General features: G+C 43.4%; 1 protein-coding gene across 6 annotated transcripts in view; it reads right to left on the bottom strand.

Annotated features, from left to right (window-relative positions):
* BIRC6 (baculoviral IAP repeat containing 6) overlaps window positions 1-26,850 on the bottom strand; it is a 312,653-nt gene that overhangs the window by 200,631 nt on the left and 85,172 nt on the right. For 3 of the 6 annotated variants that reach the window (XM_090045546.1, XM_090045562.1, XM_090045538.1), the window contains exons 17-30: window positions 25,208-25,338; window positions 24,655-24,816; window positions 24,404-24,535; window positions 23,573-23,670; window positions 15,078-15,225; window positions 11,096-11,229; window positions 9,537-9,683; window positions 8,347-8,534; window positions 7,346-7,660; window positions 6,534-6,633; window positions 4,376-4,590; window positions 3,946-4,154; window positions 3,292-3,638; window positions 2,284-2,503 (exon numbers count right to left, since the gene is read on the bottom strand). In XM_090045546.1, coding sequence (XP_089901672.1) covers window positions 2,284-2,503; window positions 3,292-3,638; window positions 3,946-4,154; window positions 4,376-4,590; window positions 6,534-6,633; window positions 7,346-7,660; window positions 8,347-8,534; window positions 9,537-9,683; window positions 11,096-11,229; window positions 15,078-15,225; window positions 23,573-23,670; window positions 24,404-24,535; window positions 24,655-24,816; window positions 25,208-25,338 — 2,546 coding nt within the window. The remainder of the gene's footprint in view (window positions 1-2,283; window positions 2,504-3,291; window positions 3,639-3,945; window positions 4,155-4,375; window positions 4,591-6,533; window positions 6,634-7,345; window positions 7,661-8,346; window positions 8,535-9,536; window positions 9,684-11,095; window positions 11,230-15,077; window positions 15,226-23,572; window positions 23,671-24,403; window positions 24,536-24,654; window positions 24,817-25,207; window positions 25,339-26,850) is intronic. The other 3 variants (XM_090045571.1, XM_090045554.1, XM_090045581.1) reach the window with 3 other exon arrangements.

Here is a 26,850-nt window from a genome sequence, read left to right as displayed (position 1 = left end):
AGGCCACAAGCCCGGGATACTAGAGCATGGCTGTGTAGCCATCATGGGTTGTGGGTTCACTTCCTCTTCCTGCTGCTCCCAAGATCTCTGGGATTCCAGCCCAATCACAGCAGCAGGACTCTGCAAGGCTGCTCATCACTTCCTCTTCCTGCTTTTATGTTTTTCTGGGATTTGTAGTCCATAGTCAGCCAGCAGTAAGTTTAGCAGGGCAGGGCAAGCGTGTACTCTGGGGAAGGGCGGGGGGGCGGGGCTAAGCCCCCTCCTTGGCATCAGACTCAAGCTGGGGTTTGTGGGGGGGGTTTATGAAACTTCTGCCCCTCCCTTTCCCCTGGCCTGGGGCAGAAGTTTCATAAACCGGTTTAACCCAAATCAATCAGTTAAATCTGATACTACATTCAACCAGGTTTATCTTAAACCAGTTTCAGACATTTTTAAACTGGTTTATGGGCACTGAGCTTCTGTTCTGTTACAGGTTTAAACCAGTTTGTGTGCAACTTCTGTCGCTAGCCCCAGGGACCAGCCTGCAAAGGCCACTCCCAGCAGGAGGAGGAGTTTCATAAGACTGTCTCAAGTCTGAGGTGACATTTATTAGTTTCAGTTAAGGGACAATTTAATGCAATTTATCTAATCTCCTCTGAAGAAAGTTAAGGCTCATTCTAGGCTGTTGTGGGCAGTGTCAAGTTAAAGCCAACAAATTTTGCCTCAAAAAGTGTCTTATAATGAAGCATGCAAGACTCAAACTGAGCCCTTCAAGACTTCATAGGGCCAAAAACCCCTTTATACACAGTTAAAATAAAATAAATGAATAAAATAAAAAATAGTCATTGAAAGACACAATGGAATTTCTCCTTACTACTTCCTAAATACAAAATTATACTGGTGGCTTGAGTTATACCCCCAACCTCCCCATACATCATTAAACCCAGCACACAAGGATGCAGACAAGCTGTCCACAGAGCCCCACCATCAGCTACTACTCAAAAATTTTTTGAAAGTACTCACTTTTACATTGGAGATCCACACTGGTAATGCTCTTAAAAAATCAGTTGCAAGACTTCATTTACAACTAATAATGTTCTGCCTTGCAGAAAAAATGTTAAGTAATTTGTATCTAATTTGCAGTACCTCATGGCCAAAATGCATTTGTTTTTAAATTATATTTAAAAACAATTCTAGTGGTTCCATATCAAAGTAATAGTAGTTATTTTTTTAATTCTAATTTTATAAAAACCTTAGTCTGTCCGTCTGTCTGGTCAGTCTATAATGCTTTATTTGCACTCCGATTGGTTGTCTGAAACAACCAGAGTGATCCCAAGAGCGTTCCAGACAGGAGGCAGCAGCAGCGCAGAGCATGATGCTGGTGATGGAGTGGACCAGCGACATTGGCATCACCCCATCTCCTCTCGGCCCTGCTCCCTCAAGGCAGAGGTGGCATGGGGTGCTGGCCGAGGGGAATGGAAGGGCAGGCTTCCTCCCTCCTCCTCCCCTGCTCCTGGGAGGCGGCAGCATGGGGTGCTGGTGGCACAGTGCTGGCCTTGCCCCCCCCGCTCCAGCCTCGCCACAGCCGGGCCCTGACAAAAGCTGGAAGTGAGGGGGAGGTGGCGGGGAGGGAAGCAGAAAGGGGAAGGGGGGTGCATAATAGCAGTTTCCCAATGCTGCTGCCAAGCCCTGAGAACAGCTGTGGGGGAGGGAGTTGCACACGGCTAGATGCGCAGTGTTGGCAACGTGGAGTGCTGGGTGGCAGCTGTGGCCACTGTGTGCAAGCTTTTCCCACCTCACCCATGCCTGGGAGGTGGTGGCGCTGCAGGGTGGGAGTACCAAGGTGGGATACATGGAACCAGAGGCAGAGCAGCAGCAGTGCGGGATGGTGGGTCACAGAACTCCATCCCCACCCACCCCCCATCATTCTTGACAGGCAATTGGCTAGTAATTCAATAATTACTGAATAATTTTCCATATTTCCTTACTGAATTGAATATTTTTATGTTCCTCCAGATGCACAATGCAATCACTAATTTGGGTGGTAGTTTTTTTTAAATGAACGGTTTAAGTTATATTAAAAGGACAACAAACACCAAAAATACACCCCCGCTCCCCCCTCATCTTGTACATTTTCAGTGCACCTGGATTTGTACTGCTAGCTAATAAAAGTAAAAAACCCACAAATCATCATTCTGAGTATTAGTTAAGAAGCTAATATTTTCCTACAAAATTAAGTGATTTGTATTTGATAAACGATATAACGTTTATCAAACGTATATCCCAATAATACAGCAGTCTTACCGGTCTTGGGGGAAAATGAGAAGTTGCTCCGAGTTGTATAATTCCTGCAGAACATTAGATAGAAATTGTCCCCACCATCTTTCTCCACCACACAGCTGAACAAGCAGAAGACCAGTATGCAATCGTATCTTTGGAGTCCCACTGATACACAAGTGCTTAAATAACTCTTCACAAGCTTGTGCATGAAAGGTACTTTGGAGAACCACAGGCACTGCATGCCCTTTTAAGAAGAAACCAAAGTAATATGAACTTTTAATACAGCAGAACAAAGGCATATCAAGTTATTACATGTATTTATGATACATGATATACTAATGATTAGAAAGCGTATCCAATCTAAGATACATTCACAAGTCAAATGCTCCCCTTCCCAAAACCTGTACAAGAGATTTACATTTACTTTAATTAAGCTTCGTTATGTGTAGTTTTTTCAAAAACTGGCTTTGCCTTCAAGAACTCTAGCAAAGCAAACTCAGAGTTAGAAAGATGTCAAATATTTTCTTAATTACTTGTTAGATTTTCTAACTTATCTAAGGAAAATGTGATTATTCCACACTAACGTTTAAATACAAAAAGAAATGCTCGAGTCCCATTTTCAGAAATGATTCAAACAACTGAACTCTTAGGTACCTGAATGACTTCGGGAAATTTCACCCTAAATTACATTTTGGTCGTGACATTGTTACACTAAATCTGTTGACAACATAAAACCCTGTGATTTGCTTGTTATACCTTATTAAATAGCATACATAGTTGTACCGACCAAAAGCTTGGGGAAAAAAGCACGGACATTTAAGTTATATGACAGCTTAATTGATATTTGATTGAAAATTGAGTATGTGAGAAGACTGTTTCCACAGCTAATATATATACCTTGTTCAACAAGACTACAGAACTGTGTGCATGTGCGCGCGCGTGTGTATGTACTAATACACACACACAATTATAACCCATGGGCAAGAGTGTCATTGTAAAACACAAAAATATAAATTTCAAAAGAATACTAACCATTAGAAGAATGAAGTAAGCTAAGTAAAGTATCCAGTAAATATCTGATGATGGTGCGTAACTGCTCTGTGGATGACATTTGAATCAGCTCTTTCGGATCAGATTGTTCTTTCAGTGTCTTCCTACTTGCACCTAAAGCTACTTTGAGTCTCTGCACAGCATGATGAGCCAAATTGAGTTGAAGCTGAAGCTGAATGCAGTCCTGATAAGCAGAAAACACTCTACTGTCTTCTTCTACTGCCTTATCAGGCTTCCGTAAGAAATACTGGGCATTGTTTGCACTGTTGAGTGGGGGCAAGTCAATGCTTTGCAAAAGTATTTCCAATCTATGACAAGCCAAGTTGTACCTAAAGGAGAAAAATTCCAGCACAAAAAAAAATCAACTGAAAATCTACAAAGATCAACACACTAATGAATTAAATAGCTAGAAACATGTTCAGTTGCCTTTATATTCATTATAAAAAGAGATACCAAAAATTAATAGCTTTGGTTTTGATAACAGTACACAGTTTTTGTTGCATCATCTGCATTAGATTACAGATCCTCTTAGCAGTTTGATTTCTTCTTCAATTCCTGAAAAAAGGCACATTATGACACTCTAGGTGTTTTAAGTTAGAAAAGGTTTATTAAATATTTGTGTACATGTCTTCTAACCTGCATTGTATGTCTTCTTGCAATGCAACCATCATTGTTAAGTGTTGGTCAATTTCTGGCTGGTTTGCAGCTTCACCTTCTCCTCTGAGGGGATCATGCATTAACTTCAGTTCATTTTCAAATGGCAAGATATAGGTATGACCATAGTAAAATCCTAAAGGGATTTTGGCTCTAGCATTTGTACTGCCATATCGACCAATAACAGTAATCTGAAAGATAATGCAACTTTTATTGTAGTAGAATGGTTTAAAAACATACAAAGCAAAAATAAGGAGAAGCATTAACAGCAATACTTTAACATTCAGTCTGAAGAAAACTTAATGGCAATAAAAACTTGTATTACAAAGAATGAAGTTTAGAAGAGACAAGAAACAAAGAACAATAATTACAGGACAGAATTTTTGTTTAAATTTTCCCCCTGCTCTCTTACCTTCATGAACCTACAAACTGGTGGTGGCAATAAATCGTGCAGAATGAGCGAGTGTGTGCTTATATCAGTAGCAACTACCAATCGCCTTCCATCCACTTCTTCTCCTAAAGTCCAAATGTCAATTGACAAGGAAGCCAAGTCCCCACAAGTGGGAATCAATACATCCGTCAACAGTATAGGTCTGCCAAAATCTAATGTCACAAACCTTCTTGCTCCTAATGAAAAATTAGGAAAAGTTAAAAGCCAATCAAAAGACAGAAGTACAAACCTAAAAACCTAGGATATCATTTTTCTGCATTTCCAAAAGACTATATTTTTGAGAACTTAAGCCGCATAGCAAGGCACCTAGATTTTGAAGGGAAGCCTGAAGAAAAGGAAAAATATTCTATTGAGATGAGTTAGCAGCAGCTAAGGAGTGGAGAGGAGGCTGCTGCCAGCCCTGCAGGCCAGTTGGGCTCACAGACTGACCTAGCATGCTCACTCCAAGGCCATGCAATGAGCCTGATGACCCTGCACGCTGGTTCCAGAGTTGCATGCCAAGTCAGACCCAGCCCCCAGTTCAGGACCATGTACTGCCTCAAAGGCTGCATACCAAGCCTGGGACTGCATGCCATGTCTGAAATGGTGTGCTGTCTCTGGAGTTGCATGCAGGGTCTGACTCCATTCACTGCCTCCAGAGCTGTGTGCCTAGCCCAAGACCTTGAGCTGGCTCCAGAGTCAAATGCTGGCTCCAACACCATGTACTGACTCCAGGGTCATGCACTGAGCCTGGGACTATGACTCAGGGATGGAATGACTTGTAGTAACCCATGTAGCACATGGTCCCAGATATGGCACACAGCCCCAGAGACAGAGTATAGGGCCCTGGATTCAGCACACTGGGTCCAGCCTGGCATGTGGCCCAGGAGCCAGCATGCAGGGTCTGATCTGGCACTCAAGGTTGAGGGCTATGTGCCAGGTTAGACCCAGCATGCCACATCTGGCTACACATCAACCCTAAACATCACCCCAATCTGGCACATGGTTGGGAAGAGGAGGTCCCCACAGGTACAAAAATGGGAGGAAGGAGGAGGGAAGGGAGAGGTGAGGAAGGAAGCAGTGGCAGTGTTAACTGCAAGGCTTCCAGAGCCTTAGAAATTAACGCTGCCACTGCTTTGCCTTCCTCCTCCCACACCAGTTTTCTGGACCTGTGGGGATCCCTTTCTCTTGCATATACTGAGCACCCCAATTTTCCCTAGCTGGTTTGGGGAAGAAGATGGGAGTTATAACCCCCCCAAAATTCAGTAAATATAGATCACTGAAGTGTTTCTGAGCTAGTCCTGACACTAGCAAATACTATACTCTCTCACATACAACATGCACCATCCCCCACCAAAACTCAGCTGCTGGATACTGAAACATGCATTATATGCGAGAAACATGGCAAGATGTTTCTGCTGCTCTGGGCGAAAATTTGAAAATCTGCAGCGATCCATTGGGAGCAAAACAATGAGCAAGGTATGTTCCCCTAGAGCTGCTGTTACACAGTTTCTGCAAGAAACTATCCTTTTTTCCCCACCTTCAGTTTGCTTTTCAAAACAAAGTATATATCTTCCTTATAAAGAAAAAAGGTACTAAGACCAAGAAATTTCAGAATCACTGTTTTATAAATCAGTTCATGAAGGAATCAAACTTGTATCTCTTGAAAAAAGGCTTTTTGTTCCAGATTTATATAAAATACAAATTAAGAAAAAGGTCTAAGCCATACTTTTAAAATGCCTCTTGTAGAGGTTTACGAAGAGAAAAAATACTTTTAATCTCTTTTTCACATGCTCTTGATAAAAATATTTGCCTGCTCTATGCTTTAAAGCCTTACAGATTAAATAAGAAGTTGCTATGAAAATATCTGTGAACTTGTGACAGGAATGAAGTATTAAAGTTCCTATCTAGCATCTTTTTCTTTAGTACTTTTTTTATCTTGGTTATCAGGCATCATTGGATACTGAGGTTTGCATTGGCATATGACAGCAACATAAAAACAAATGCATGTTTTATTTACAAAGGCAAATGAAACTGTAGCTAGACTACTAAGTTAAGTGACAGAAAATATACAGGCCCTCCCCCTTCCACCAATCAGACAATCACTCACACAAGATTGATATTAAGAGTTATGGTTTACCTGAGTGCATACGCTCTATAATTATGGACTGATGAGGCGGAGGTTGAAGAAAATGTGAAGCATGAGATATTGCAAGAGCAAGGCCAGATCCAAGTGGATTCTGAAGGGGAAACACCAGTAAAAATTATTAAAATCTTTACTATTTTGTAGCTAGCTTTTCTTAACATAAGTCTACAAGAAAGAAAACATATCAGCTCCTTGCAACTTACAAGATTCCTGTGTCACTTGTACTTTATTTTCAATTCGTATGCACTATTGGGAAATATTAACTACTGTTTTCAAAGGATTGATTATGCTAATTCCTAAGTAAGGAACTTTAACATAATTTGGCACACTGTATATCTGGCCTTGCTATAATCAAAACAAAGTCTGCCTAAGCTTTGGTTACCTGTTGGCCTAGTGGAATTAAACACACATTTATGTAGCCAACAACACACAAGGAGTGATATGGCCAGCATTAAGTTCAGTCACCTTTGCCTTCTCAGACTGAATGACCAAGAACCTGTTGATAGCTCAGTCAGCTGGGGACAGCTTTCAGCATTAGTCCAGGGTAAACTTCAAACTCATGCCTCTGGATCCATAGTAAGACACCTTAAAACTTTTCTGCCACCCCATTCCTGTTTGCTATAATAAGCCATATTATAGCAGCCTATTAATAGCTCTTAGTGTTACATCTAGTGGTTATACTTTCACATGGAAATAGTAGAACATACTCAGCTTCACTAGCCAGTCAAGTAAAAAACAAAAAAGGACAAGAAAGTTAAGTCCTGATAAATCAAGATGGACCTCACTTTCATTAAAAGTCTAATTACCGTTCTGGATTTGTTTGCATTCTTGTTATGTGCAGCAAGATTAACTGTTGGGGGATCAATGACTGAGCCAGGGAAAAGTTGAGCAAGCTCTGCATTGATAACAGCAGAAACAGCCTCGTTAGGTGGAGTCAAAGGCGGAGTCATAAACAGTGGTGTTGTTTTTGGAGTGGGTGGAATGACATCGGAAGGATGGATGAAGAACCCTGGGGCTGCTACTGGGTTAGAAGGCACAGAGTTGTGAACAGGACCAACTGCTGATGCTGCTGCTGCAGCTGCTGCTGTTGTCTGATGTAGTTTTGCTTCCAACTTAGCTTTCTGCAGAAAAAAATTAAAGTAGTATATGTAGAGTACAGCAATGAAGCCTCTGAATGGATCAATAACATGCACTACAGACACAGTAAAACTAGAATATAAACCTTCAGCCTTTATTTTAAGCTAGACTTTAATCGAAAGCACCCCATCCATAATTTAAGTAGTTACATACCAGTACCTGAAAAATAGAATGGCCCTTAATTTGCTACTTCCTGCTTTAAAATACAGCAATTAGTCCAAAAATTTAAGGAAAATTTATAACAGCACAAAACTTATGACTTTATTTAAAATAAAGCCAAAGTGCATACAAATTGATCACTTCTCCTTTTAAGAATGTTTGCTGTCCATTATTAATGGCAACTGCCGTTTTAATTCTAGTGTAGTTTCTTGGCTATTGTGATTTTTTTTGCTTGTTAATAGAACTCGTCATTCATTTTTATAAAGGATACTAATCCATTTCCTCACCACCAAATCTCACATGTAAACCACACGAAAAACAAAATGTCACAAATCTGAAAGGCTACAAAGATTACATTTTCATGCTTAATGAGAGTCATCTTTTGCCCACAGCTATGCCCTCCTCACAAAATATTCCCTGACAATGAGGGAGGGAAACGGTACGGCCGTGTAACTTTTTTCAGCTTTTGAAGTTGAGAGACAGCATAAAAAATAGCCAAATAGCCTCCAACCTGTTGCTGAAGCTTCAAAAGCTGCTGCTGTTTCTCTTGCAGCACCTGGAGCTGCTGCTCAGCTGAAGCCATTGCGTGAGAGAGAGACTGCAAAGCTACCTGGGCTGCTGAACTCAGGGCGGTCGAGGCTTCCCCAACTGTCCCAGATGAGAGGCCACCAACTGCTGGGGTAACCCCAAACGTACTCACTGGCATGAAACAAGAAACAAAAAACGTGTGTAGAAAAGGAACACAGAAAGCACTTCCACTCTTCCATTTAATTGAATTAAAAAAAAAGACAGTGACAAAAGGAGTAGGCTAAAAGCAAGATAAAATAGCAGTCCTTAGTCACACCTCATATATAAAATGTTGTTACTTAGGTGTCTCAAAAATGTATACTTTCTAGATCTGAATGTAAAGGCATGACATACCTAAACAAAAGGTGTTACAAAAGAGATCAGGGCTATAGTACAAAACACACAAAATAACATGCTCTATTTATTACTTGAGCTATACAAATTTATTTGTTTACATTTAAAATCTAAATTACGCATTTTCTGTACTCCAAGGACAGAAATTATACATAAGCTGATATCGTGATTGGAAACTGGTTCAAACCTTAACACAACAGAAGTTCAGTGCACATAAATGGATTTCAAAATGGCCAAAACCAGTTTAAAATAAACATGGATGGATGTAGTATCAGACTTAACCGATTTAGGTTAAATTGGCTTATTGAACTTCTGTTCCAGATTGAGAATTAACTTGAATCTGGAGGCAGTCTCCCAGCATCCCAAGATGCTTTCCACCTCCCTTACAAACCCCCACTTCCCAGGGTGGTCAGGGCAGCCTCAGCCTAAGCTGTCTGCTCCAGCTGAGCAGGGAGGCATTCTTTAGCATTCCTGCCCCCCAGCAGGCATGTGGCTACATTTCCAGAATCAAAGGTGAGTATCTGCCCACTTGCTTATCCATTCAATCTACGCAGTTTAGACTAACCTGCAAAGATTGAATCAATTCACCCTTGGGATTTATGACTGTCTGTTCTTAGCCTAAGAGACATAACTTGCCATTTAAGAACAACTTGTAAAGTAATTCAAACATTATAAACATTACAAAACTTGCGAAATTTCATTTGGAAAAAAATTAAAGAAATCTACAGTAAGTTATTTTTACATTTTCACCAAGAAGAAGTAACAAAAAATTGTATATACCAGTAAACGTACTTGCATCGTCCCTTTCTATCCTAGTTCCATCACTAGTTGAAACACAAGTAAAGTGCAGAGGCTCAACTTCCAGAAGTCCAGTGAGGGAAGTAAAACTACCTTCAGCTGCTGCACAGCTACTAATTTTCCCATTCCCTGTACAGAAAAAGAAAACCATTTAGCTTTTAATAAACTTGGTTACAATGATTCAAGTTATAAAGAAATGGATTGAATGCGTCAGTTATATAATGCATATACAACATACATTTGCATCATTTGCAGTTTTAGTTTTTCCAATACCCTACAGCTAAGGATAAATAAAACATCTAATGGGACTTTCTTGGTAGCAGTCTGAGTTAACAACAGAGGGAGCCAAGAACTTAAAAACTTCTCATTCCAGTAATGAATCGTAAATGAAGGCTGCTTTTACATTTGTTACAAATACATTAAAGGTCTGACTTGCAAAAAAATGCACTGATTTTACAGATGAGAAACTTAGGCAGAGATGAACAGTAAATCAGGGTCATAACTAGAAGCAGAGCCCTAATCAAACTAAATTATTTCTCAATTAGAAGTCGCTGCTGTCTAGAGCTGAAAACACAAAGAAGCACTTTATGGTTCTCACTGAGGTTGGACGTCTGAAGCAGAATTCTCTTACAATGTGTAGCTATCAGACAGATGGAAGAAAAGATGCATCCTTATTAAAGTGAGGAACATGACACAGGGGCAAAGCCACCACCTTTCGTAAAACTATGCACTGTTCTTCTATTTAGAAATAATTAAGCTTTCATATCCTTCAGGCTAAAGCAACTGTGACAGGACAACAATTTAATTAACAAAAAATTAGGCAGCCAATAGTAGCTCACATTAGAGTATAAAGAGACTTGCACTAAAGTTTCACTTTGAGACTAATCTGCAGCATGTAGCAATGTAGTAAAAATAAGCCAAAACTGAACATTCTGAGGAAAAATTATGATAGTGCCTTGTTATCTTAAATCAGAGGAGGACATCTAACAAACATTTAGCCATGCAGGAAAAAAGATGAATAAAAACCACTGATTTAAACATTTAAATTAAGCTCCTAAAAATAAACACACAAGGAAGAAAAGTTCAGTAGCCTAAGTACCATCATTCTGAACAATTAGGACAGACCCAATGAGAAGAGGTATGACCCATAGATTTATGCATAAATGAGGAAGACTGCTTGATTTACTTGATAAATTTAAGAATAAGCATGTCAGAAAAATATATGAAAGAACGTTTTATTTCGATAAATCCCCCAGAGTAATTAGAGAAGAAAAAGGAGTATGTTGGTTCACAATCTTCAAGACTGTAATTCATTAAGGGTTTCTGTAACTTCAGACAAACTAGCTTTCCTCTGAGGGGAAAAAAAGCTTTTGCAAATAATTTTTCTTTTTTCATTAGTCTTATCAAAACGGTGCATCCTATTTAGTTTGCAATGGCAAATATTCAGTAAAACAATTAAAAGGGGAAAAACTGTTTTAAAAAGTTGTAAATGTTTTAATGTTAACTCTAGATAAAAGTAGTGCTTTTAAAAGTATGCATACCTGACAGGACATCAGATAAATCAATTTCATCCGACTGTACACCCATGCTGCTGTTGTATACATTCTTACAGGAAGAGCCACTCATTTCCAAATCAAAAAGAACTGGATCAAAAGGTGAACTATACAATCCATACCTGCAAACAAAACATAACTAAGTCCATTTCTTCAAATACCAAGTTACCATAAATTAACAAGAAAACAAGGTATCCAGAAAAAAAAAAAATCCCAAGCATTTCATTTAGAAATTTCACTGCAGTTTCAAAAGAATGAAGGACAGTCCCTATTCACCTTGTTAAGGACCACCTTTGAGATGCAACTACCAAGGGACATAAAAAGCAATACGACTCATGGGGCATATGCGCTTGCAGCAGCTCAAATAGAAGCAGCGCAATTTTGAGCCAGGGCTTTTTGCCTCAGTGCACATGCCTGGGCATGCACTTTGGTGTGGGGCAAATGGTGCCACATGGGGCAAAATAACCCTACCTGGCTCCTCTCAGATCTGCAGCCAGGGGGAGCTAGAGGGTGCAGATCTGGGAGAAGCAGTACAAAAACCTGCCTTGTGCTAGCCCCAGCAGAATAAAAAGTTGCCCTGTCAAGTAGCTGAGGGCTACTTACTCAGGAGCTTCTGAGGCCCAGTCAATTGGTACCCAGGGACACTACCCTTTGTGCCAGCTGGACTGCTGAGGCAGCCCTGAGAGCTTCCTGCACCCCCTACCCACTGCAGCAGTCTGGCAGTGGGGGCTGCTGCCTGGCTGTGACCTGCTGCCACCTGTGACAGCATGTGGTTCCAAGGTTGCATGCCTGCCAGACCCAGATGGGGACTGCATGGCCATTTGAGGCATCTGTATTTCTGGGCCAGCTGCCAGTGGCCTGTGACTGCACAGTTCGCCTTTGTGTAGCATTACTTCTATGTGCGTCACTACCTGGCTATCTGGGCACCTATTATCCAGATGATGTTCTTAGTGCAGTGGCCTGCTTTGAATCCTCAAAGCACGTCCTCCTGGCCCCACATGGCCAGGAGGTCAGCCACTTCCATCTGGGTCCCTGGTGCCAGCTCTGAGCAGGCTCCTCTGTCTGGGTCCCACCACTTGCCTCACTAGCAGGAATTCTGGTGTTTCCTACTTAAAAAACTGAAAAATCTCCGATTAAAAAAAATCCCAAAGTCACCCTTTAAAATACCCTGAAATCCATGTTCTTCCACAATTAAAACAGAAGACCACTAGACACATACAGAGAGAGCACATGCGCAAATCAATCGGGGCAACGTTTTATTGATATATTTACAATTTTAAAGCAGTTTGGAAGCCTACCAGTGCCTCTATTGTCATCATAAAATAAATTCTAAATATCTATAGTTTGGCACCGACTTGATTTTTTTTGGTCATAGAAAAATCAGAGCTGCCCCTACTCCCTTCTCTTACCAGGATGTGCAACGCTGAGTAGCACTCTGATATTCTAGTGCCCTGTTCCTGCCCTTGCCCCAGTCACAACCGACAGCCTACCCTCACCCCAGTCCCCTCACTCCTGACCTACAGGGCCAGATATGTGGGTGAGGGATCTGTGGGGGTGGTTTGGAGGGTGTAGGGTTTGTGGGTAGATTGTGGGGCAACTGTGGGTCTGTGGGGGGATATGAGGGGCTGCTTGCACAGCCCCCCAGACCAGCTTACAAATGGCACCCCAACATGGGCCACAGCCCCCCAACAGGAACCATAGCCACCCCCCATGCCCACAGGGCCCAGGTGCCTCTCCCCTGATTGCTCCCCATCGTTCCCCCGGCCAGTCCCAGCCCCTCATCACTACGCTGACCAGCCCCAGTGTCCCTGCACTTATCAGGTGTAGCAGCGGCTGTTGGGGCAATGGGGATCAGCCCTGGCTGCCTGGCACCCAAGCTGCCATTGCTGCATCATCACATGGCACCAGGGGCTGTTTGGCAGCTCAAAGTCACTTGGGCTGAGCGGTGCTGGGCTCCAGAGGGCAGCTAGAGTGGCCCGGAGCTGCCAGTGTCCAGCACTGTGCAGCACTTTGCCAAGCTGGCCTGCATCAGCATGCGTGCCAGGAGGCCAGGGCAGATCCCTGCTGCCCCATGCCATACAGGGGGCTCTGCCATGAGGCCCTGACTGGCCCCGACTGCTGCTGCTCCAGCCAGTGAATGCAAGCTGTGCACGGGGTGGGGCCAGGCAGGGGAGCGAGTGAGTGATGAGAGAGCCAGGCCTGGGTAGGGGAGCAATCGGAGTGTGGGGGCTGGAACCAGGCAGGAGACCCATCGGGGAGTGGGGGGAGCAAAATCAGGGAGCTGGGACCTGGTGGGGGAGTGACCAGGGACTGGGGCCAGGTGACCTTGCTCACCATGCTCTCCCCCTCCTCCAGAGCCACCCCCCTCCCCCCAGGCAAGGGAGCAATCAGGAACTGGGGCCCGTCCTCTGCATACTCCCCCCCCTTCTCCAACACCCCTTTCTTCCTTACTTGGCATGAAACCGGGTCCAGGTCCCTGCAGCCTGCACTGTTGGTTGCCCTGCATGGGTAGGCAGCGTGCTTCAGCAACAGGGCAGAGGCCAGCCATAGAGACACTCTAGCTGACTACCAGAGCATCTCTGTGGAAGATGGAGCCTCCAGTTGCCTCAGGTCCCGGATCCTGCTCTGCCCTGTTGTTTCTAAGTGCTTTTTGGGGGGATTTTGACTCCTGGATATCCAGGGGTCTAATTTTGCCTAACTTTTTTTTGTTCCCACACGTGCGTCTTGCAGTGTCTCAGAGGAGGTTGAAATGCTGCAAGAGCATGTGCGCACTCATCTGAACGTACCCATGGAGGTTTGGTGAAGTCCCAAATGACTGGAAAAAGGAAACTTATAGTGCTTATTTTTAAGAAAGGTATCAGGGATTTACAGTTCTGTCAGTCTAACTCCAACACCTGAAAAAATTCATGAAACAGGTCATCAAGGAACTTTCTAAGAATGCAGAAGAGAACAAGGTGATCAGGGACAGCCACTCTGGAGAGTGGGGCTACAATTCAGAATGACCTTGATAACTGAAGAAATGGGGGGAAAGGAGGGGAGGGAATAAAAAAAAATAAAAAAAATCAAATCAAATCATTTCAGCAACAACAAGTGCAAAGTCCTGTACTTGATACAGAGTAATTTTATGCACAAGTACTGCCTGGGGAAGGACTGGCTAGGCTGCAGTACTGCAGAGAAGGACTTGGGTGGTACAGTAAACCATAAGCTGAATATGAGCCAACAGTATGCTTTTGTGGGGGAAAAAAACCACCTACAGCATACTGGACTGTATTAGTATGTGCATCACTTGCAAAACAAGGAAAGCAATTCTTCCACTCTCTTCAGCACTGATGACGCCTCACCTGAAGTACTGCATCTAGTTTTGGGCCTCACACTTCAAGAAAGATGAGGACAGACTGGAAAGAATCCTTTGGAGAGTGACAAAAATGATTAGAGGACTGAGAAGCATGATTTATGAGGAAAGGCTGAAGAAGCTGGGATTATTTTGTCTGGAGAAGTGACTGGGTTGTTTTGAATGTTTAAAACATTTTGGTAAAAGGATTACTTTAAAAAATTACTTAAGCATTTTGGGGGGGGGGGGGGGGGGAGGAAATCAGACAAAAATATTTGTTTACTGTAGTAGAAAAACCATATACTTTAAAGAACAAAGGCAATTACCACATACCTACCTGTCTGTTAAATACAGTTTCCTAGAGCTGTGTTAATCGAAACGGACTATAAACACTACAACAACTATCTGTTGAATAGACATCTTTCATTTTACCTTTAAAAAAATGAAACAAAACAAACACAAGCCCACAATCATTAGGCTTTTTGTTTTCTGAATCTACTCTAACCTGTAAGAGTATTGCAAATTATGGGGAAAAACGTGTCATTTAACAGTGTCTACGAACATTCAAAAACATGATAACTGATTTGCTAACAAGAAGGTTTTTGCCAGATTAAAAACAACTACATATTCTCTTAATACCTTGTCTGAAGTAATGCTTCCATGGGCGTTAGTCGGTCCTGCAACTGTCTGGACACAGCCGTTAGCAAGGTCGCACAAGTTGTACTGCATCCTGCCAAATCTTCATCCTTTACGTAATTCAGCAATACAAAATACCAGTACACAGATCCTGAAGCAAAGAGAAATTTAATTTCAGTTGAAGTACAGCATGAATATTCAACCCAGTTCCATTCAAATATAAAATTAATTAAAAACAACAGACTGAAGTAGTGAATGATGAAGCATTTGAAAAACGTAAGTGCAGATCCATATGCTTCTACGGTCTGCCTCAGAATATTGCAGTTAATGTTTCAGGCTACAAGACACTTTAAAATGATCTTAAAATAGCCATAATGGAAAAAGTTTCTTAAAAGAATCTCATGAAACCATTTTTCATCCAAGAACATTACAATTTTAAAGGAAGTCAAATTTGCTACAGCAAGTAATACTGCATTAGAAAATATGAAACAAGTACTTCCTTAATTAGAAATCATGATTTTTTAAAAAGGACACAAACTAACTTCATATACAATAACACTTAATGTATGAAGGCCTAAGATACTTATTTAACATAAAAATGAACATTTTATAACTGACATTTTCTTTCTTACTTAACAGTTTGTTTGTTTTAATAGTTATTGGCTGCTTGCAGATATTAAAAGAAACGGAAACAAAAACAGAAAAAGCAAAATGCACTTTACCAGAAGCAGCAGCATATTACTTTGAACCAACTCTGCAGCATCTGTATAGACTGGGTGCTTCAGTGGAGCTTTTTGGTACTTTAAGCTAAAGCTGATTCAATCAGCAATAAGATAAAAGCACCAAACAAGTCCCCCTAAAGTGCCCGATTTATACAGACACTGGGCAAGACAGGTCCAACTAACAAGCTGCCTCTTCTGGGCATGTGCTGGACTCTGTGTGGGAGCGCACCAAATTTACAGTAAAGCACAGCTTTTTTTTTTTTTAAACCTCTGCAAGCTACCTTCATGGTTTAGTGTAAGACTAATGACATAAGGAGATTTGATATTTAACAACATAAGGGGTAAGGTAAGGAATTCTTATTTAGGCCCCTGGCAGATGTTAGATTTAACACAAATTCAAAATGTCACATATTCAGCCAATTTATGGCATTATAAAACAGTAAACCAGCTACAAAGACTGGTTTACTATTTTATAATGCCATAAATGTAACATGTAACACAGAACATTTTTGCTTGTCTGGCTAGTTTGCATTGTGCTTTAAATTGATCATGTGGTACCTGTTGCATTCCAGGCCAGGGCTGCCCCAACCTATGCTAACAATTAATTGACTATCAGCATCAGTTGGGACAGCCTCATATCTGGAACGGGATCCAGGGCTGTCCAGGGCCACACCAACAATGATCTGCTGTCAACAGATCCCAGGGGACTTCCCCAAACAGTAGTGCAATTGGGACACAAGGAATGTCATGCCCCTTCCCAACACTATGCATACTGCCATGCACTCAGATCCCAATTATGTTAAAGCCTGTCAAGGGCCTCACAGTCTTATAACAAAAAGACATGTAATATATATATGCTTTAATTGTTAAAGTTAAAAAAAATTATCTGCAATGCATCCTGAAGAGTAATGATTATATCAGATGGTGTACAACTATTAGTTATGTTCATGTTGAAATAGCATTAAATTATATTTGGAGTTTGTATTTTTCTGTTTTTAAAAATTCTGGTGAGTGAAATACTTTTTCATAGTTGCTTAGTAGCTGAGGTTTGGTGGTCAAAGTCAAGTTTATCTGAATATCAAAAGCTAAATTTTTAGAATGTTTTCAGTGAAGTTTTTATTAAATATCAATGTTAATAATTTCTTCCTTTTCAATAACTATTTTCTTCTTAAACTAGACCTGATATTTATATTTTCTAATTATGTCAACCATAATTTTTTTTCTATACAGAATCAAGGTACGCTAAAGGGGACAAAGCTTTTTTTAAAAAAAGAAGATGCATACTAACAAATATTTAAAATGTTAACTCTCCTTATACTTCATAATTTTTTTTAGTCTTTGTTTTCATGAAACTTGTGTAAAAATGACAAATACTATGGAAATAAGTCACTGAACTGTGAGCAAGCTCTGGTAAGAGACAAAGTGCATTTAAGAAAACTATGCACGTTAGGAATTATATTCCCCGACCGCACAGAAATCTTTGTGGGCTCACCTCAGTGTACTATGGAACTAAAGAAAGGGTAGGACAACAACCTATAAACCAACACTACATAAACAGGTGTCTTCACCATACAAAAACAACAGTCACTTACCCATTTTATTAATCCTTTCCTCACAATACAAACATCTTTTCTACCACCATGCTGAAGGGAATAGGAAAGAAATAACTTATTTTGTCTGAAAGGCTACAACAGCACCTGACTAAAATTTCTTCCCAAGCTTCTGCTGTCCCAGGAAAAACCCTGAGAGTAAAGAAGTTCTACATCTGTCTCCCAGAGCAAAAAAATGGCTGTTCCAGGAGAAAAATACCCTAGGAATAAGCAGGGTTATATCAATCCCAGGAGTTTTCTTCCTGGGAGAGCAAACATCTGTACATATTCTTGTCTGAAAAACAACAGCACAGCCTTCCAACATCCCAGTGGACTTGACTCCCACCTTCCCCAAAGGAAGACTGTGTCCCTCACTGGACTCCACTGCTCCAGCCAAGCAGAAAACAGAACACACTGGCTTCCCCTTCATAATTCCCTACATTGTGCTGCAGCAAGACACAGGCAGTCCAGGTCAACCAGTCAGGGCTGTCCTGTAGACTTCTGCCATCTTTTGCCAGCAGACTGAGGGAACCAACACATCAGGTTGAGATGTGGACAGAAAGCCCTCCTGGATGTGTAGCATCAATACTGAAAGCTCTTTGTTCTTCAAGGGCTCAGCAGTTGAATGTCTGTTCAGACATCTTCGTATAAAGCTTTTCTATTAGGAAAACAAACCCGCAGGAATTCTCCCAGATTATTTGAATATATTGTGTATGCAGTGTTAATATGCAAAATGTTGCCTTTAGGAGAGGAGGGATGGCTCATTGGCAAAAACATATCAATTGTTCTGATGTCACATGTAAGTAAAGACGACAACAGTTTAGTGGCTGGGGAATGAGCTTGAGACTTAGAACACTGGTGTTCAATTCTTCTCTCATATACAGGCTTCCCCTATAAATTAGGCAAGCCAGCCTAGGTTAATCTATGCCGGGGCAGGCAATTATTTTGGGCGGAGGGCTGCTTATCCAGTTTTGGCAGGCTGTCCAGGGCAACATGTGTAGCCCCACCCCTTGACAGGTGCCCCACCCCCAGTCACCATCTCCGGACCAATGTCCCAGGGCCAGCACCAGTGGGGCCTAGACTGGGGCACAGGCTGGCAGGGGTCTGTGGAGCCGGGATGGCCTGCACCAGCAGGGAGGGGGGGAGCTGGTCTGGCTCCATAGAGCACCTGCCTGCTGAGACCCCGCACTTCTGCAACCCTGCTCCGGGCCCCACCAGCACTGGCCCCAGGACACTGGTGTGGACCCTGTACTCCCGCTGGCTTCCCATCCACTCACTCCCAGTGCCCCCCAGCCTCGCGATACAGGCAGGGGACAGCGCTCAGCCCCAACTCCCTGCTCGCCAGCAGGAAAACTAGTGCTGAGCGGGGGGAAAAGTGGCCCCTTGCCCGTCCCATTGCCAGCGCTTGCAGCCCTTGCGGGGCTGTCCAGAGCAGGCACAGACAGCCTCATACAGGCTGCATGTGGCTGTAGCGCAGGGCGCTGGCCATGGGGTGGGTGAAGGGCCACTTTTCCCCATGCTCAGCAACAGCTTGTACCTCGCCCTGCTGCCAGTGGGGCCAGGTTACAAGGTGGTGCTGAGCACAGAGGAGGAGAAAGCAATCCCTCCCTGCCCCATGCCCAGCGCCCCGCGCTACAGCTGCTTGCAGCTGGCCTGGGGCTGCCTGTGCCTGCTCTGGACAGCCCCACATGGGCTACAGGTGCCTGCAGCAGGGAGTGTCAGCCATGGGGCAGGTGAGGGACCACTTTTCTCCATGCAGGGAAGGAGCCCAGGGAAAAGCTGAGCGGGGGGGCGGGGGCGGGGGGCCTCCTCTCCTTTGCCCCACCCCATGCCCTGTGCCCCTCACCGCAGCTCGCAGCCTGTGTGGGGCTGAGGAGCAGGCACAGGCAGCCCCACAGGCTGCAAGGAGCTGCAGCGAGGGGCACAGGGCGTGGGGTGGGGAGGGGCCACTTCCCCCTTGGGCTCCTTCCCTGCCCAGGGTCCCTCCCTAACTTACTTGAGCTTCCCACACCGGGCCAGTCACATGCTCCCAGCCCAGAAACTGTGGCTGGGGCTTCCAGCTGGGGGGTGGGGCCAGCAGGCCCTGCTGTTGTGGGAGCCCGCTGGGCTTCCCCTGGGTCCTACTGCCCTTGGTTCCTGTCAAATAAGCTACACTGCTTGTTTTCAAGACTTATCACACGTTGAGAGGGAGAAAGTGAACAGGGCATGTTTTGCAGCAGCTCTCCCAGGCACAGCACAGAGGTGGGTTCAGACATGTCGTGCATGTTTTTGCATCAAGTCCTCACTTAGAGAAGGGGTTACTTCATTACCCAAGTGTTCTGTTCGGATTATAAATACAATGACTGAGAGTAGGATATGGCATTGGGGCCACATACGTTCCTGAGATAAATAGAAAAGAAGGCAACAGCAGGATGATAAATAGCTTAGCAATGCTTTAAAGTAGAGAACCTTGAAGTATGGGAGGCTTGGAAAAGCACTTCATAAAGCATTTAGTCTCAAGAGTGACTCCGAACAGTGTGGGAAGAACTGAACAGCGTGAAATAGTCATGTTCTGGCCTAATTAGGATTTAAAGATGTTGCTAACAGGATCTGATATTACATCAGTTTAACACATTTTATAATTCTCATCCATCTCAGCTAATAGTTAAAACAGAGAAGGCACAAATTCACTCAGCTGCCTCAGCACATGCTAAAATACAATTTTTTTCTCATTTATATTTGAGAGTTTCAAAATAGATTGAATAAAGACAGTAAACATAATAAGGCACATTAGTTTCTATAACCAATGTCACAAAGGAGAAACATGGATAGCATCTCTTTTGCCTGCATTTAACTCTGCAGCCTTAATGAACAGCTATCCCTTATAGCTGGGTTGGCTGCAGCCTTCTGCATGAGTCTAGACTGGACCTCAAACTCATGCCACTAGTGTCAAAGCAAGACACTGCTATCATCCTATATCCATGGAAAGAGTAGCAGTAAAAAATTTCATTACTTTCCTACAGGAACAAAACACATTATATTCAGTACTGGCTGCAGTCTCTGTGACAGGATGCCTTTTTTTCCCCCCATGCTACCAAACTTTGGAGCAAAGCATCCACGCCAGAAGATAGGTGGGTGATCCAGGCTGACCTGGACAAGCTCAGCAAATGGGCAGACAAGAACCTGATGGTGTTTAACACGGAAAATTGCAAGGTTCTCCACCTTGGGAGGAAAAACCTGCAGCATCCTTATAGGCTCAGCAGTGCTACGTTGGATAGCACTACAGAAGAAAGAGACTTGGGGGTCATCATTGACCACAAGATGAACGTGAGCCTGCAATGCAATGCTGCGGCTAATAAAGCGACCAAAATGCTGGCTTGCATCCATAGATGCTTCTTGAGCAAATCCCGGGACGTCATTCTCCCCTTGTACTCGGCCTTGGTGAGGCTGCAGCTGGAGTACTGCGTCCAGTTTTGGGCTCCACAATTCAAAAAGGATGTGGAGAAGCTTGAGAGAGTCCAGAGGAGAGCCATGCGCATGATCAGAGGTCAGGAAAACAGACCTTAGGATGATAGGCTGAGAGACATGGGACTCTTTAGCCTGGAAAAGCGCAGGCTCAGGGGTGATCTGATGGCCACCTATAAGTTTATCAGGGGTGACCACCAGGATCTGGGGAAACGTTTGTTCACCAGAGCGCCCCAAGGGATGACCAGGTCAAACAGTCACAAGCTCCTGCAAGACCGCTTCAGGCTGGACATAAGGAAGAATTTCTTTACTGTCCAAGCCCCAAGGTCTGGAACAGTCTGCCAGCGGAGGTGATTCAAGCACCTACATTGAACACCTTCAAGAGTAAATTGGATGCTTATCTTGCTGGGATCCTATGACCCCAGCTGACTTCCTGCCCTTTGGGCAGGGGGCTGGACTTGATCTCTCGAGGTCCCTTCCAGCCCTGTTGTCTATGAAATCTGTATGGTCCTGGGATTCAAGACAGCTGACTTATTTTCCAGGAAGGTTTTCCAGATCCCTTGAAGAGAAGGCTCTCCTCTCAGTTGCTTCACAAGGTATCTGGGTACAGCTCTCTCCAGTGACTGTGCATTACCAATTAGCTGTTATTTGTGTATCAGACATTTTGAACACTTAAAACAGCCTCTCAGATGGGATACAGACAGTCTGTAGACTAATCTGCAATTCATGACAAACCAGCAACAGACATGGCATATGACAGTCCTAAGATGGTTTCTGTAGGATCAAGCTGGTTTCTGTAGGATCAAGCATTTTCCTCTTTGGTCCCGTGTCAGCTAACATGAGTACTGCCCTCAGTAAGCTGAAGAGAGCAATAACTAAGCTTAATGAGATAGTGAACCCTTTACACGCACACACACACACACACACACACACTGCACTGAAAGATTTTCTTGGCCGATACCAACAGCTGATTATTATACCAACCACATCAGCTGATGCCAATCTGATAACCGGATTTACTCCAGTTAAAATCAGCAGAGTAGGGAGCAGGATGGAGCCATGGGCAGCTCGTCCAGGGGCATGGCAGAAAGGGGGGGGGGGGCAAGTGCCCCATCCCCGCCCCTGATTTATGCATGAGGCAGATGCAGGCTGCTTGCTGTGGGCATGGGGCTCTCCACTCTCCTACCTTTCCCTCTGGAGCCCTGCACCAGCTGCATGCCCCCTGCCCACCTGGCAGCAGTGAGGATGGCGAGTTGTGCCTCCCACTACCAGATGGGCATGGGATGCACAGCCAGCATGGGGCTACCAAGGCAAAGGCAGCATGGCAGAGACCCCTGAGCTCACAGTGACCAGCCTGCATCTGCCCTGGTACCACTTAAAAGCATCTACATACTTAAAAATGGTGGTGGCAGCACTTGAACTAAAGCTCATTTTTGGGCTCAAGGGTCTCCGCTCTGCTGCCTTCGCCCTGGGAGCCGTGCCAGCTGCACATCCCCTACCCACCCAGAAGCACCACCCCCGTTGCTGCTGGGCAGGAAAGGGGCACACAGCTGATGCAGGGCTCCCGAGGGTAAGGCAGCAGAGCAGAGAGCCCTGAGCCTACAGTGAGCAGCCCACATCTGTTCCCACACAAATCAGGAGGGGGGGGGGCCACATGCCTCACAATGCCTACCCCAAGTGGTGTGCTAAGCAGCATGAGGCTGCCCCCTGCCCCTGCATTTCCTCTGGACAAGCTGCTTGTGGCTCTGTCCTGCTCACTGCCCCAGCCCTGGTAGCGCCCCAAGCATCAGCCTCTATCTCACTCCCTCCCTCACTGTGGGGGCCTTGTTCTTCACCCCCTAACATCCCTTCCCCCGCATAAACTTACCTACAGGGAGCTACTCGCTAAGCTGCCTGTGTGTATTCCTGCCTACATGCACGCGTGCAGCTGCACACATGCATGCAGCGCCCTGTATCTCGCTCCCAGCAGCCCCAAAAGCAGGACCCCTTACAGGCTACAACGCTACCCGCCTGCAAGGGGAAACCCACTGTTTCCCAAGGGAACCCAGGCATCCAGGGCACTAGACCTGCCGGGGAGAGGGAACCCAGGTGTCCAGGGCCCTGGCCAGAAGGCATAATTATTGGTAAGCATTATCAGCTACAACAGTGAAAAAAAAAAAGTGTCAATAGTTAATAATGTAAATTTCCCTTTTATCTGTGCTGAACAAATAGCAACAGATATATCAGTGCACCTTTAAAACCGCACTCCCCCGTCAGAGATATAATTTCCATCTAACAACTAACACTGAGGAACGCTGTCCAACTGTGTGGCCTGATAAAAGAACAATACAAATGCCATTACCTAAAACAATACTAAAGAGCTTAAGATTTTGGACCAATGTTTTTAAGACATGGCTTCCTGGAAGTTAGGTACTTAAGTACATATTAGGCTCCCTGAAATAAATGACCTGATTTTCAGAGATGCTAATCAATCACAACTCCTACAGAAGCCAATGGAAGACGAGAGCTAAACGCCTTTGAAACATCTAAATATAAGTTTGAGAGTGTAGGCATTCTGCTTTAAAAATCCGTTAACTACAATTTTAAAGGAGAGAATATTAAGACATGCAACGTTAGAACTGGGGTGTTATCTGACTTGGCCATGCATCACACAAGATTCCTTACTCAAAGATTTTTTACAAAACAGGAGGGAAAACAGGTATATAAACAGTACAGATAACAACAGCAACAGTATATCACTTACCACCAGTTGCAGCTGCAGGTAAGAGTGGCATATTGTCAAGCAAAGCCTTCAAAAGAACTGATCCAAATCCCTGCCGACTTGGGCCACACTTGCCATTGCTACCAAAAAATACACACACAGTATAAGTTTGTATTTCTTTCTTGTAGACCCAAGCATTCTGATATGCTTTGCCAAGGGGTCTAAGGAATTCATTAGGGGTTCACCGACAGATTTCTGCGGCTGATACAAATAGCTGATTTTTAAGGAGGCATATTGGCCAATACCAATCCAATTTCTAATACCAGCCTTCTAGCTGCCTCCAGCTGTTAAGTCCAGTATGGGGGGAGAAGGAAGGGAAGGGGTATGGGGGGTGCAGCTTAAGGTCCCCACAGGGAGGCTGGAGCTGGTGCAGGGGCAAGCGCTGCCCAGCTGGGGTGGCACAAGGTGGGTGCAGGACAGAGAGATGGCTCATCTGGGAGGTACAGAGATGGGGGTTGGCTCCCACTGCTGCGCGTCACTTGGCCAGGAGCCGCTGGTCCGGCAGCTGGTCCAGGAGGCACCGACTATATTAAAATTTCTTTACACCCGTGCCGATCTGATTCCAGACTGATGTATTGGTGCACCTCTATAATTCATGGTTCTAAAATGTTCTAAGGCTTTTCTACTTAGGAACTAGTTCAAATACTCAATTCCAAAGTAAGCCCATCTGAACATGGAAAGTAGCTACTTTTCCTAGCTCCCACCATATTAAAATATTTTATTAACCAAATTTAACTAAATGTTTAACCAAAATTAAATCATAATTAACTGTGGAACATTGATCACGCAAACCCAAATTAAACAATCACTAACCTGATGCATAGTGCTAGAAACCGTGCACATTTGTGAGCTATACTCCGGCCTGCTTCGAAGAAGCAAACACGTATAATGTCAGACACGCATTTACGTGTTTTGGAAAGCAAGCTCTCATTTCCTTCCTTTGAGCTGTTAAACAAATAAATAAATAGAAATCATATAAGACTTCAAAGTCATATAAGACTTTATAAATAAGAACTTGATACGGAAGAATAACTGCATGCATTTAACTGAAAATTCTCTTCTACCTGCCAGGTCCATTAGAATACACTCCTGCCAGCCAGCAAAGGGTATCTAACGCAAGGCTCTGAGCATGTTCTGTGGTCAGACCATCATCTGTCTTTTTGCAGAGCGTGTTAAGGAGCTTTTCATGGAATTCTGAAAACTGTAACATGGCACATCGCTGAACTCTAAGAAAGAAGTAGCAACAGAAAAGTTTAGCTACTGAAGTACTTTTCTTTAAAATAACTTTACAATCAAACGTAAAAAGCGGAGAGTAGAGAAAACTATATCTTTGACTCATTTCAGTGGTTAATTTTACAACAGAAGACAAGTACAATAGGTTTACCTCTGTCAGAGAAATCTTTCACTAATTATAATCATCTATGATATTGTTTCAGTGCAAACAATGTCAGGTTTTGCTATTTCATCACACTTTCATAAAATATAAGACCTACATCTGACCTCCTTAGAGTTTTAAAGCATTTTTCCATTAAGGTATATTTACCAAATACTAACTACAATTTAATACAAAGTCAACTGCATAAATGAGGACAAATAAACAAATGTAAGAAAACTAACCTTTCCTTTGAAATAGACGTTTTTTTAAATCTTCGAATAGTTACAGAGACCTCTTGAAGTAAATCACACCCTCTTAAATTGTCCGATTTTCGTGAAGTATTGCTGGATTCAATTTTATTGGATGATTTTTCCTAATATTTTAAGGAAGGAAAAAAACCCCATTTGGTTTAAAGAATTATAACACATTCATAATTACTCAATCTATATGTTTTGTTCAGACAAAAGTCTCGGTTAAATCAAGGGTTCACTAAATCAAGTCTCAGGAGCAATTTAAATTCTGAAATAGTGCCTGTAACTGGCAGATTATATGCGAGTGCACTCCAGCTTTATTTTAAGCTAAAACATTTGCTTACTGCATTACTAAAAGGCTATCAGTTTATTTTGGAGCAATATCTTTAAAACTGTTCTGTAATTCATAGAGTGCTAAGAATTTCCAATTTGTTAGCTAGTCAGTGAATTCCAAAAGATAAAAAAAATTATATAATACATGGAATTTACAAAAGAAGAAATCAAGAGCATCAACTGCTAAATAAACTAAGTTTAATCTATGCTCTAAAAACCCTTAGACCAAAAACCTGATAGACTCTCAAGAGTTATATGCCCCCAAAACAGATGCAAAACCAGTAAGTCCTCAGCCAAAATAGGTCTGCTAACTGTTAGTATGCGTTTAAAGTTTAGAAACCAACAAGAGAAGATTTATAGTTTATTTATTTTAACTGCTGTGTTGGGATAAAAGTTGGGATAAAAAGTTGTTTTGGCACTTCATAGCTTGTGAGTGCTTAACTTTGCAACTGTAATCATGTTTCAATGTATATTAATTGCCCCTGAAGTGTCTGGCTATAAAGCTTTTAATTACAGTGAATTACTGATGAGCTTTAACTCCTTAAACATCTTTCTTCTCTATTATACAAGGAAAAAATTTAAATAACTGTTGGTACATATGGATACAGAGAATTCCAGAAACAATGGGAGGCCAAGAAGAACTGGATGAGAGAATGGGGTTCTTCGGGATACATTAACATTCTAACTTCTTGCAGGAAAAACAAGACCTTAGGCCGCTTGTACACATTACAGGGGTTTAGTTCTCCTCAACTGAAATGGTGGGTTTTTAATTGCCACTACTAAAAACTCACCATTTCAATTTAGAGGCTCCCATCAATGTTACAGTGAGGGGGCTCAATCCTTCCCTGCCTGCCCCCCCACTCCCAGCAGAGCGTCTCTACAGCCAGAGGGCAAGATGCCAGCAGGCCCTGAGGCGCAGAGGGTCCTGGCCCTTCCCTCCATGGTGGTGGCACTCCCTGGGGCTGCTAACAAGCTAGGTGTTGTCCAGCAGTCGGCCCAGGTGGCTCTTGGAGGTGCCACCACTGACAAAGGAAGAACCAGGACCCTCACAGCTCAGAGACCACCAGCAGCTTGCCCCACAGCTGCAGGCAAGGTCTACTGGAAAAAAGAATAAAGGATCAGGCCCTTTGCAGTATCCTCCTCCCCCCCAGCAAAGCCTGCCTGTGGCAAGGTGCAAACTGGGGGCCCCAGTGCTTCCCTCTGCAGCAGTGGCAACCCCCCGGGCCACCCAGGAAGGCTTCTAGCAGGCTAGGTGCCGTCCCAGCTCAGAGGCAGCACCCAATATGACTCAACACTTCCCT

The sequence above is a fragment of the Crocodylus siamensis genome, chromosome 1 (genome assembly GCF_052110815.1).
Source record: "Crocodylus siamensis isolate JL-2025a chromosome 1, ASM5211081v1, whole genome shotgun sequence".
NCBI lineage: Eukaryota > Metazoa > Chordata > Crocodylia > Crocodylidae > Crocodylus > Crocodylus siamensis.
The sequence above is the reverse complement of the archived record's forward strand: the minus strand, read 5'-3'. Positions and strand labels throughout refer to the sequence as shown.